At 33.8% G+C, this 12867-nt stretch overlaps 1 protein-coding gene across 1 annotated transcript; it reads right to left on the minus strand.

Moving 5' to 3' along the window:
* Positions 1 to 9388: 9388 nt before the first annotated feature.
* Positions 9389 to 10510, minus strand: LOC131078426 (late embryogenesis abundant protein Lea14-A). The gene is made up of 2 exons (XM_058016118.2): positions 10256 to 10510; positions 9389 to 10146 (listed from the first exon to the last, which is right to left on the minus strand). Exons 1-2 carry the CDS (start codon positions 10459 to 10461, stop codon positions 9897 to 9899), a joined length of 456 nt encoding a protein of 151 aa, XP_057872101.1. The 5' UTR covers positions 10462 to 10510; the 3' UTR covers positions 9389 to 9896.
* Between the last annotated feature and the right edge of the window lie 2357 nt (positions 10511 to 12867).

The raw sequence follows: 12867 nt of genomic DNA on the forward strand, positions 1-12867 counted from the left end.
AATTAATAGAATAATTAGGCTAAAATAATTCAATAAATAAAGATATTTATTTAATTAGACAGGACAATTTTAGGTGTCTACAAGTACATCATAAGATATCATCAAATAATCATAGAGAAAACATGATACACACATAGGAATAAGCACACATATCAATCATCAAAGAGTAATCCATCATCATAATAGACTAGAAACGTCATCATCCACATGTAATCATGATGCTAGCACAATATAATATGTCTAATATCCATAGAGAAAGCATATGAAACATAGATAAATTCATAAACATCTAATTGCATGTGTAGAGTTGATCTTCACAAGATTCTCAGAGTTAATGTGCCCCTTCCTTTTGTGGCAAAACCATCATTCGCTAGTTTGTCCTAGCAGCCAATTTCTTTCAGTGGCCTCCCTTTGGTTATATACATTGCCACCAACCTTCCAAATCTTTCTTTTAGATAATTTCACATCCTTTATCATGAAATGTAAGATTGTAGCCTTTGTTGCACATTTGACTTACATTGGGAAGATTGTTCTTGAGACCCTTAGCATAGCTCGAACATATTTGGTCTTGTTCTTCCCATAAATAATTATTATGTCCTTCCCACAAATCATTGCAAAGGATTTATCCCCAAATATGATTACACCTCCATTCAATTTCTCAAGATTGATGAACTTACTACTATCACATGTCATGTGGTTGGAACAACCATTGTTAATAACCCAAGAGTTTGTCTCTTTTTTTCTATGAAAGGTAGTCCACACTATCATAGACTTTTCAACATTGTTATCATCTTCCAGAGTACAAGACATCTTAGTAGGATTTGAGTCTTTAAGAATAGTCTTCCTCGGCATATTTTAGGGTTAGTAGCATTGTTACCAACATTTAGGGCCATCAAAAGAATTTATTTTCTATCATGATCAAGAGTATTGAGTTCCACATCATCTAAAGTGTAATAACTCTCTTTGGAATAGAGACTCATTTTGAAATTGTGTCTTTTGGAATTCTTGTTGCTATTCTCTAATTCCTTAAAGGATATTAAAAAGCATAATAACCAATTTTTTCACAACTAAAACATTTGAAATGTAACTTACCTTTGTATTTACCAGTGGCTTTCTTCAACTTTTTTACAAAATTTGCTTCTTCTTCACCATAACCATTGCTTTGTTCATCTGCTTCTTTCTTTTCTTATGTAATGGCTTTGAAGGTTGCTTCCTTCTTTGGATCTTATGTATCAAATTCTCTCATTTCAAAAGCCATTAGTGGACCAAATAGTCAATCCATTGAAAAGTTATTTAAATCCCTAGCTTCCTTAATAAAAGACACCTCAGGACTATAAGTTTTGGGAAGAGACCTAAGTACCTCTGTATCATAACCAGTTCCTCACCAAGACCTCTTTTTGTGTTCACAAATTCATCTACCTAGAGAAAATAGCTAGCAATATGCTCATCTTTTAAAAAAAATAGGTTTTCAAACTTTCCTTTGTAGACCTGTAGCTTAGCTTATTTGACTTTATTATCCCCTTCATAAATACCATTAATCTTTTCCCATACATCCCTATTAGTGCAACAATGCATCACTTTATCAACTTAACATCAGCTAATCCACTCAAAATAGCATTCTTTTATTAGCATTGTTTTCATATACCTTGATCTCAAATAGATTAGTTGGAGGAGTAGACGGAGGAGTATAACCATTCTCAACAGACTATCAACTACCAAACCCTAATGAGGTCAGATAGAATTCCATCCTTACCTGTTAGAAGTGTAATTTTTTCCATCAAACTGAGGTGCCTTGTATAATTTACATCCTTCTTGAACCATCCCGGATCTTCCTCAAGTTATTAGGCTTTTTCCAAGGAACTTGGCTCTAATACCAATTATTAAATATATTAAATTGTTGAGGGAGGGGGTGAATCGGTATTCAATAAAAACCCTTCAACACTTTAAATAATGCAAATTCTACACTAAATAGATTAGAAATAATTGAAACATAGAAAGAGAAGAGTACACAACATGAGACATGATATTTATGTAGAAATACCAACAAGTGAAAAAGCATGGTGGGAATGTTGCTTGGATCTACTGTCCAAATCTAGCCTCATAATAATATAAAAAAAAATTATATCTTTGTTTTAGGGCATCAACCCAAGGAAATAACAAATCCTTGAATCATAATTTTATGGCTACAACCAAATGAATTTCACTTCTCGATGATTATAACACTTACAGAAGGAGGTTTGAACCTCAAATTAGCATGAATAATTAATTGACCTTCACTGCAATAACTCAGTATGACCACATTAGCTACTTTCAGCTCATTGCCTCTAGCACACTTTTGGGCCTATTCAAATGTAGCAACCTTTGGCTCACTTCCTCTAGTATGTATTAGGAATTTATTTGCACACTTCCACAATGACCACACACTTGCAACTAATTTGATATTTCATTTATATCCTCTACAAGAACCAACAATATTCTCCATGTCGGCCAAGATGAAATGTGCATTAGACAAAGAGGCTAGCCCAAAAACTTTTGCAATGGAGGGGAAGTAAATGTATCCCAAAACAAGAGATAAATAGGACCAAAAACATTTTAGAACGCGTCACCATGTTGTCACAAACCTTAAAGAAAAGGTGCAAATATCCTAGGTTAGCTAGACAACCATTTGTCCTTCCATACAACCACTTCAATAGACAAGCAATACTAGACAGATCAAGAACCACAATGTGGAGCATAAGGGAATATCATAGGGGTATAAACATCATTTATATACACTACTTTCACATTATCGTGATCAATTGAGCTGACACAAGTAGACATATATTAAAATTAATCATCACTTGCAAACTTGACAATCATTGTCTTCAAATATTGCAATTGAATTCATACTTGTGGTACACTTGAACACTTGAAACTTGAGAGGAAGTAATATGCAAGTTTTATTTGTCTCCACAAGGAATTAGGGTTTCATGTAGTCTTCATAAAACATAGAACATGAATGTCATCTCCAATGCTTGAATCTTGACTTTACTTCTGCTCCAATGCTTGAAAGAAGATTGATTGCTTGCTCACTTGAATTTGAATGAATGCTTGATATGTGTGATTGAATTCATGGATGTGGATTGAATTTATATCAAAATGAGAGGGGTATACCTCCTTTTATACATTCTTGGTCGAAAAATAAATTAATTTTTTGACATGAGCCGACACGAGATCAGGATTCTCGCTCATTTCAAATGATTGTTAAGAGGCCCCAAAATGGGCTTTGATTGGGAGGACCAAAGCGAGGGATCTCTAGTCCCTGAGGACTAGGGCGCTAGCGCACTGGTCCTGACCAATCAGGGACACAAAATCTTATGGGAGAAAGTATGTATGTTGAAAAAATTGAGTTTGGTGTATGGTGTGAGCAGAATCAGGGCTTCAATCAAACCTCGAGAGATGAAAGCCAAGGTGAGGGCCCAAATGAGGACAAAATTGTAAGGGATTATAATTTAGGACACTACTTATTCTTTAGATATTCATCATGTGGCTCAGGGATGTGTCTAAGGAGATAGGGCAATAGACCACACTCATGGTAGTAATTATTTTATCCCTTGTTTCCAAGAAAAATCAAGAAGTAAGTCAGATAATAGAAGGATGAAATTATAGTTTCAACATGATGAACCCCTCCCCCTCACCCTCCCAAAAAAAAAGAGGGAACTTTATCTTAGTTTATGATTACATGTACAATTGTCATATTGTCTTAATTAGTCTCAAACTGAAAAAATATACCTAAAGAAATGTAGAAGCACACCAGACACAACATAACTACATCCCTCCTTGATTTAGTATTAAAGAGACCCCCTACAATTTATAGTTGCAATGCATAGCCAATACAATTTGGAGTAAAAATGACACTTTACAATGAGGGTTTGAAATCAAATCCATTGGATTGTATTAAAAAAAGAAGTTTTGGTAACTCTGAGCTAGCAAGGAAAAAGTTATAATGCCTTTAATTTTTTTGGATTTTGCTATTACAAATTAATTGTGTTTGAAAATTATGTAAGGGGAAAAAAATGGAGAAAATAAGGAAAAGTTGAGCCCTGAGTTGGAAACAACCAATGGCTAAAACTCCATGTGACTAAGGCTACAATCAAGTGTCCATTCTTGGCACATCAAAATTTATGGTTGTCACTCTTGTCTAAAGCATGCTTGAAGTGCATATTAAGGGAAAATTTTAAGCATTAAAACAATGAACCTTTAGGTGTCAAATACCGGAATGGTTTCAAGAAAAGTCAATTCTAGAACTTGAAAATACAAGTTGAAAGGCAAATGCAAATGAAAATAATTATTGTCCAACAAATTCCCACCCAAGCCTATCATTAATTCTCACACTCATGTCAAAAAAATGAAAAGCCAAGGTTAACTTAGCATATTTGTGTGCCAAAATTTACGTTGAAGCCAGGGTTGACTTACCAGATATTGTTGAGCCCTAAGAGATTCTCAAGTCCTTTTATGTATAGATGGAATCCTTTGATTTGTAGATTTAAATATTGATTTTACTGCCAAGGTGGAAGGTCAATTTAGTAATGATAAAATTAAAATAAAACACATCAAATGGAAGAGTCACATTGAATGAATGAGTTTTAGTGATGTCCATGAGACCATCAGTCATTGAAATGGTAGGTATAGGAAAATTTTAATGACAAAAGCTAAAGAATGAGATTTATCTACCTAGGAGAGTCCACAAGAAGAATAGAATGTCACTCACATGTAAAAAAACACCAAATAATAGAAAACTTGTTATTGAACACCAAATTACTAGGACGAAAGCCCATCAAATATATAGGCCAAATTTGTAGGTCAAAAAATACACCAAATTTCCAAAAATGAACACTAAAACTGAGGTTGATATGGTAAGTTAAGCACAAATTCATTCCAAAATGTGAAGTCAAAGTGTAAAAAGATCACACCAAGACAAGGACTCCTACCAAAAATTCATGGCAAAGTAAATCACTACCAAAAAGAGAAAGTCAATACCAAAATAGTGTAGATCTTAGTTGATTTGAATATGTAGAGTCTAAGATGCTTAAATATTATAGATCCAAACAAAAAAAATTCTGAAAATGACAAATATTTACAAATATTTTTGATAAAACTAAATATTTTACAATTATTTTGTAGAATTACAACAAACTTTTAAAATATTTTCTTTGAAATTTACACAAATTTTTTTAATATTTCAACGAATCTTCCTTAGATTTTCAACCTCAATTTTTCAAAGGTTGAATCTAGAAAAAGTGCATGGATAGAATGATAGATCTCTTGAATACCTTTCAAATATCTTTGAAATCATGAAAACAAGATAAAATGGTGAAAAGTTATGAGTTTGGAGGTCCAAAAGGGGAAAAATCACTTCAATCTACAACAAAATGTACCTATAGAAAAAGAAAAGTTTCTAGAACCAACTATACAATCTTATTTGCAAAAAACTAACACTTTACAAGAAGTTACGGCTTCTAAAAAAATGCCCAATTCGAAAACTCTAGAAGGGCCAAATCTTAGACTTTGCATGCTAGTGGATAGTTTTGAATATTACCTCTTGCACAATAAAAAATTTAAAGAAAAAGAAGCCTACTATTAGTTAGGTTGTGTGGTGGCCGAGGGAGAGCAAAAAGTTGTGGTTGTGTCATTCATAAGGCCAAGCAATGACGGTAATGACGCCACCAAAAGGTAGGCCCTTACAAAATGGTAACGAGGCAAAAAAAAAACTCTATAGGCCTAGGACAAAAGTTTCCAAATTTGATGATTTGATAATCAATCTTAAGGTTTTTGGATCTTCTAAATGTAATGGAAAGGTCTTTTTTGGCTAAAAGTTATTAAAATATTCAACTACCTTTCATATCTAACAACCTCCTCCCAGCTTCAAACCCTTGTATATTTTGCTTTACAAGTCTAATTTAGCAAAATAAAATGCAAAACCGACTTTATTTGACTCATTAACTACCTTTCATATCTAACAACCTCCTCCCAACTTCAAACCCTTGTATATTTTGCTTAACAAGTCTACTTTAGCAAAATAAAATGCAAAACTAGCTTTATTTGACTCCTTGAACTCAATGTTGAGCTTAGATTTGCTCCAATATGAACCTATAATAATAGCACACAAACAAGAAATTCTAAATATGATACTTTCTAAAAAAACCCTCATTCTTCAAATCGCCATATAATGCAAGATAAAAGCATACTCAACTTTACTAGAAACCACCAAAATCTCTCATCTAGCAATAGCTCTACCCTTAGATTTGGGAAGGATTTTGCAAGGCTATGACTTTGATAACATCTAAGAGCTAAAGATAAATTCAATACCAAAGATCACATACAAAAAACATAAGAAACCTTGTGCAAGAGAGTGTGCAAGAAATGAGCTTGCTTGATATTACGAGCTATGTGATATGCTACAAAATGTAAATGAGTCTTAATTATGTGTACACGTGATAGAATTGAATAAGATGTTGACATTTGTCTTTATCTTATGTTATGAGACAACTACTTGAAACAAATATTAAGTGACCTAAGACACAAAATATAAATGAGGTGCATGACCCCATTTAATAACTAACTTTGAGAAAGACACCTACAATCTAAGCTATCTTATAAATAGGTCCACATTGTGGAATTAATTAAGACATAACCTTATTTATGTTAACAATTTATTATCTACCAAAAAAACAAAATCTTATATAATTGATCTCTACACCATATTGATAGTAATTCTAATACTATATCATTATAAAATATTTGCATAAATAAATAATGGCTTAGTTTTCATGGCTTAGTCAACTCTTTTTTTCTTTTTTTCATGGCTTTGTAGATAATCAATAACAACACATTAATCGCATACTACGAAGATAAAAAACCAAAAAGCACCTGTAGTAAACAAAAAGAGCCTGGCCATAAGCACTTCCACAACATACTAGCATAGCTATCAACAATCATAACAAACTTAACCAAACTACTTAAAGAAACCATAATAGTAATAAAGTATTTAGAGTCTAGCCAAATTTGACCTAAAGAAAAAACATTTTTAAAATATTATGTCATGAATTGAGAAAAGTTATTTCAATTGAAATTAGTGTTGCAATCATATCATTATTATTTTTAAAGAAAAAAATATTATATGAAAGATTGAAAACATTAAAATAATATTAATATATTTTACAAAAAATAATATATTAATTTTTACTAAAAAATTATATCATTCTAACCCAAATAAATAAATAAACCTTACATGTTCCTCTTTCAATTTCCTATTAGGACACCTGGTGAAGGTGCAATTTGTAATGTTAAGAAGAATCAAAATTAGGAGTGATGAATTCATTCAGCATTTTACCCTCTATTCACATATATGGTTTGAATTGGTTGAGTGACGGAAAATTTATACCCTTCAAAGAGAGGTTTTGGAGTTCAAATCCAATGAGTGGTCACTATGTATACAATTAGATGTCTCACCCAAAGGATACAGCTAGAAGCCATTTGGCAGCTTTTTGTTGCTCTCTGTGAAGGGTTTTTCCTGAGGAAGAATTTCAGTTCCTTTTCCTACTCTGCCGTGCAGCTGCCCTGTACCTACGTATCTTGTGCCTGCAAAAAGTTATTTTTGTATTTTTGGTATCAGAACGTCTGCCTTTTTGGCATCTGGGGACTGTATTCCCTTTCTTGCAGGTAGTTTCGTGGCTCATCTTTGCTACATTCTATGGGATTTTTCTACAATCATCATTGTTATGGAGGGTCCAAATCAGGCTGTACAATAACGTAGCTGATGGGAATTTGAAAATGGCAAATCCCTGAAGTTTGAAAAAACTAGATACAGCAAAACATAAGCTAAAGAACAATTGACCTAAGCAAAACAACAGAGATGGAAAAAGAATCGGACATTATTTGGCTCATAAGATAAAAACTCGGTAATTTTCTTTGTGAAGAGGGTTATGATGAATGTACTTAACCATGAACTCCTCTGTAAGTATTTGATGCTGAAGACCAACCAAATGTTTCTCTTCATGATACCAATTAATTTCAACACTCCTTGTTCGCTGTAAAATGAGACTCATCTATTTTTATGATAATGTATAGAAGTGCCATAGAATTTGATGACACTAATTTGACTATTTGTGTTGGAAGACAAATTATAATGCATGGTAACAGAACTATGTGAAATATTGGTCGCCTTTTCTACCATTCATCCTCTAATTTGATCGTCAATTGCCATCACAGTTCTTGGTCAGAGCTTTTATTCTCATAGTGACTTAAAAAAGTCTTTCCAGCTAAAATTTGATGAAATTTCATACTGAACCCATCTTCAAAATTCTCAGGAATTGAATATTTGGTGGACGAGAATGCAGTAGGAAGTTTTGATGTTTGAAGGCCATTCGCAACAGCATCTAGAGGCTTATGGAATCCGAACGTTATAAATTGTTTTCCAAGAGTCAGAGCTCCAAAACAGAGGCACTAATGGACTCTGCAACTCATCTAGTTGTATCCAAAACCCCTAATTAAAACCCTAACTCAACATAACATAAAATATCAGATAAACTAAGCTTTTTTTCACAGACGTACATTTTAAGAGAACCCCTTCCTTTTTGCGGATGTCGTAAACCCTAAATGAACCGCCATTATCAGCAAACTGAAGTGTACGATAACATTCTATCGCCGATGAAGTAGCAAAGATTCTCGACTTTTAAGGGGGCTCTTCATTTTAATTATGGCTGCCCTTCCTTCCAGTAAGGAACTAGTTAGCACCAGGGACAAAAATTGATTGAAGGGATTCGATAGCTGGATTTTGCTTGGTGACAGATGATGAAACGTAAGGGGTGCATATCTTTGGGGTCTTTGTGCATTCTGCAGGCTGCGAGTATTTTCCTTCTCTTCAAGGGATTCGATAGCTGGATTTTGCTTGGTGACAGATGATGAAACGTAAGGGGTGCATATCTTTGGGGTCTTTGTGCATTCTGCAGGCTGTGAGTATTTTCCTTCTCTTCTCAGACGTCATTGTTAATCTTGTCCATGTTAATATAATTATTATGCAAATACCCCTGGTTTGGGCGCCAAGTTTGTGGGCTGCATTTACCAAATTAAAACAGAGTTTTTTTGGCATTGAGAGTTGAGGAAGACCTTTAAAGGTAATGTAGCGGTTTCATCGCAATGATCTGTATAATATAAATAACTATTGGTGAAATGTGGGGCCGCAGTCAATCAATCCGTGTTATTTAATATACAGTGTACCATCGAGTTCAAAGAAATTTGTAAGCAGCCTGGTTATGGTCAGGGCAGGGGTTCTCTGCAACAGAATTTATTCCTCTGCGTTAAATTTTATAAACTTTGGAGGGAAAGTATGCAGGAAAATTAACAGAGGTTTCAAACTTTCCAAAGCAGACCAGTGGGCCTACTTGTAAACCAATTTTTTAATAGAAACAACTTCTTACATATTATCTACATCTCTGCAGATTGACAGTCAAAACACAGCATGATGACAATATGAGGACCAAGGATACATTTATATCAGACTAAGCTGTTATAATCAGTCTGTCAAAGTCCTCCAGAACTAGAACCAGTCCGTCAAAGACACTTAAAAGTGAAATCCTCCAGAACCGGAACCAGACACTCATAGGTGAGTTCATAGGTGAGATCCTCCAGAAACTAGAACCACCTAAAGTAAATAACCAGTATATTGTCAATTAATTTATGGCCAAGACCACTAAATTAACAATTATTCACCGGCTGTTTGAACTGTGAAATTTAAACCCTAATGGATAGTGAACACAACTAATTTCCTTCCATGGAAGGGGGCTCCGAAGCGGACAGAGTTATTTGCATCAACCAATAATATTTGCACATATCTTATTCACAAACAATGAGGACTTCTAAAAGATATCTGAAATAGAAGGCATCTTGAGAGTCCCATTCTTAGACAGCGGGAGAGTAAATTTGCCGACAACAGGAATGTGCATGGTGAGGCAAACTTCCCACTGGTAGTCCAAGTCCCAATCCTTCCCAACGTCTTTCAAAATACTAAGCATAAAGTCGTACGGCACTTTAAATGGAATGTTGAAGAGCGTCTTCTCCTTTGACATAATTGATCCGGGATCCGCAATCGTTCCAGATGCAATAATTCTGCTCAAAGATCAAGAACAACATTCACCATGTAATCTAAAGAAGGAAAAAGTATCAGTAAACTGATGATTGTGAAAAGCAAGAGAAAAAAGTAAATTGAATGGGTTACCTCTCTCCGCTTCGCATCTTGTAGGAAATTTCGCCAATAGGAAGATCATGACTGTAAGGATTCATTACATCCACATCTGCGTCTAAAGTTATCCCATCTCTGCTCACATCTTTTACTGAAACGTCTGTAACATCTGCTGTTGGCTTTTCCATACCCACAATTTTTTCTGCTACAAATAATTTCGCCTTGTCCATCAGATGCGCCATATCTCTAATTTAATTTTTGTCTCTACGAACTCCTATGCCTGTTGCTATGAATGTAAATTGGATATTTATATGTTTCCAGACGTAACGTGTCGGTGTGCGCGTCGAACACGTGTAGTAATCGTAGTGAGTGTGTGATAAAGTTTGCGTGGGAAAAACGCACACATGTCGGTTCCACAATTTGATCCTTGTGAACGTGGCAGTATGTTTAGATATTTTCACATGGAAATGCTTAGGAATCCTCCCATATCACATCTGGATATTGTTCTCCCAAGGAGCATGCTGGCATTTGATTTTTTTTAATATGTGAAAGGTTTTAATTATGTCCATAGGTGTTTTATAATGGCAGCAAGTTGAGTCATTGTGTGATTGTGAAGGTATAAAGTGCATAGATAAAAATTAAAATTATGAAATAATTTGAAAAAAATAAAATAAAATAATTCAAGATTGATATCATTTTTTGTTTTTCGTGGAGAGATATTTAGATTATATAAAATATTTTATATATTTAAGATGACTATACAACTTTCATATCTTTTAAAGCTATGAGAATAAAAAACATTTCATTTTTTATTCGAATGGGTGGATGATGATGGTCTAATGAACAGGCTTCAAATTTTTTTATCTCCTAATGAGTCAAAACCAGCGGTTTCTATGTTGACCTTGAGATAGACTTAGTCGATTTTCTTTGACCTTGATATATATACTTAGTCGATTTTCTTCTCAAGAATGTCATAGTTGACTTCTCGACTTCAACACCATAGAATCAACATGTACAAAGACATGCAAGTACATGCAACTCACATGCACTGACATGCAAGCAACATGCAAGTTCATGCAAATACATCCAATTGACTAGAAAGCAGGCCAAAAATCTTAGATTTAATACTAATTGAAAGGGAAAACATCTAAAAAACCATCAGTATGCACCTTACAATGTCCTTTTTTTTTCATAACCAATTATTCAATAACTTGATACAAGAGCATAGTACTATGGGTTTATAGCAAAAGAAAACATAGTTTATTTCGGATCATATTAACCCTTAGAGGAAAGATAACATAGATTGCAAACCTAAGTAAACTTTGATGGCATAACAACATGTAAAGCAACACTTTAAGAACATTTAAGAAGAAGTATATAAAAAAGATAGATAGAAGATAAGAAACACCAAAACATGTGGCAAAGCCCTTTTAACTAAAAAAAACCCAACTCCAAAGCATCAAACCAATGTATTAATATGCTACAAACATTGTTACACTACATTTGCAAGCTCAAAGTCTTGCCATAGAGATTTACATCTTACTCTTATAAGGGGGAAAGTGACACCATAACCCTACAATGATTCATTCTCCTCGCTATGCTCCTAAAAAAAATGTCATATTTATTAGAGTTTACATTACAAACAACATGTTTCTAGAAGTGGACAACAAGAAAAGCCACATGGAAAGTTTTCAACACATGCACATGCACAAACAAAACTCCACCAATTGTTACAAGTTTCCATTTTTTACTCTATCTTTAGTTATCTTCAACAAATAGAGTCCACAAAAAATTTAAAAACTTAGGAAACTAAATAAATTATCATGCTAGAAATTATCAAAGGTTGAGACATTTTATTCCTAACATTATTTGATTTATTTATTTGTTTATTTTAATTGAACAATGTTGAAAATAACAATTTAAAAATACATGATAAAATCATAATGCAAACTCTAATGAGACAACTTAGTTACGATTAAGATTGTGATTTAATTAGGGTAAGGATTATAGGAGGGTTTGATTAGAGTTACAATTACTATTCAAATAGGATTAGAATTAGGGTTCTATGAAAAAGATTTGAGTCGGGGTTATAGTTAGGGGTGGAGATTTAAATGCATTTTGAAGGAAGCCAAAAGTATCGATTTCAATCCATACTTAAGTCATTTTTTTTCCCAAAATGCCCTTTGGAGTCTGACAAACTTCGGAGAAAAGAGAGAGAGGAGAATTAGTGGCGATTCTCCTCAGGCAAATCTATTTCACTTGCCGATTTCAGAATAAAATGGAAGGGAAAGGTGTAGGAGAGAGAGAGAGATGGACCAAGTTGCCCCTTGCACATTGATAACATAGCAGAATCCAGGAAAATCCAGAGAGGAAAAGCAATAAGAAAGCCCCAAATTTGATTGAAATCTAATGCCCCCTTTACTGGCTGGGTTTCGTTTATTTAATTCATTTGGCAGAGGAATTTGATCCAATATTCATGGATCTAGATGGATGGAATCAAGAGATAATTGGGTGTTTGAGGTGGAGAAAATTGATCTAGATTAGCCAGCCAGTTTAGAAAGCTAATCAAGAGTTTAATCTGGAGTCAAGGGGAGTTTAACCCTTCAATCAATTTCTAACTCATGTTTTAATTTAAAAACATGTTAAAA

This window comes from Cryptomeria japonica, chromosome 7, assembly GCF_030272615.1.
Source record: "Cryptomeria japonica chromosome 7, Sugi_1.0, whole genome shotgun sequence".
NCBI lineage: Eukaryota > Viridiplantae > Streptophyta > Pinopsida > Cupressales > Cupressaceae > Cryptomeria > Cryptomeria japonica.

Excerpts from the sequence above, each read along its gene's own strand:
- LOC131078426 (XM_058016118.2), bottom strand. The coding sequence starts at position 10,461 with ATGGCGCATCTGATGGACAAGGCGAAATTATTTGTAGCAGAAAAAATT. Across the intron at positions 10,147-10,255 it reads AAGATGCGAAGCGGAGAGAG|AATTATTGCATCTGGAACGA; the intron begins GTAACCCATTCA and ends ATCTTTGAGCAG.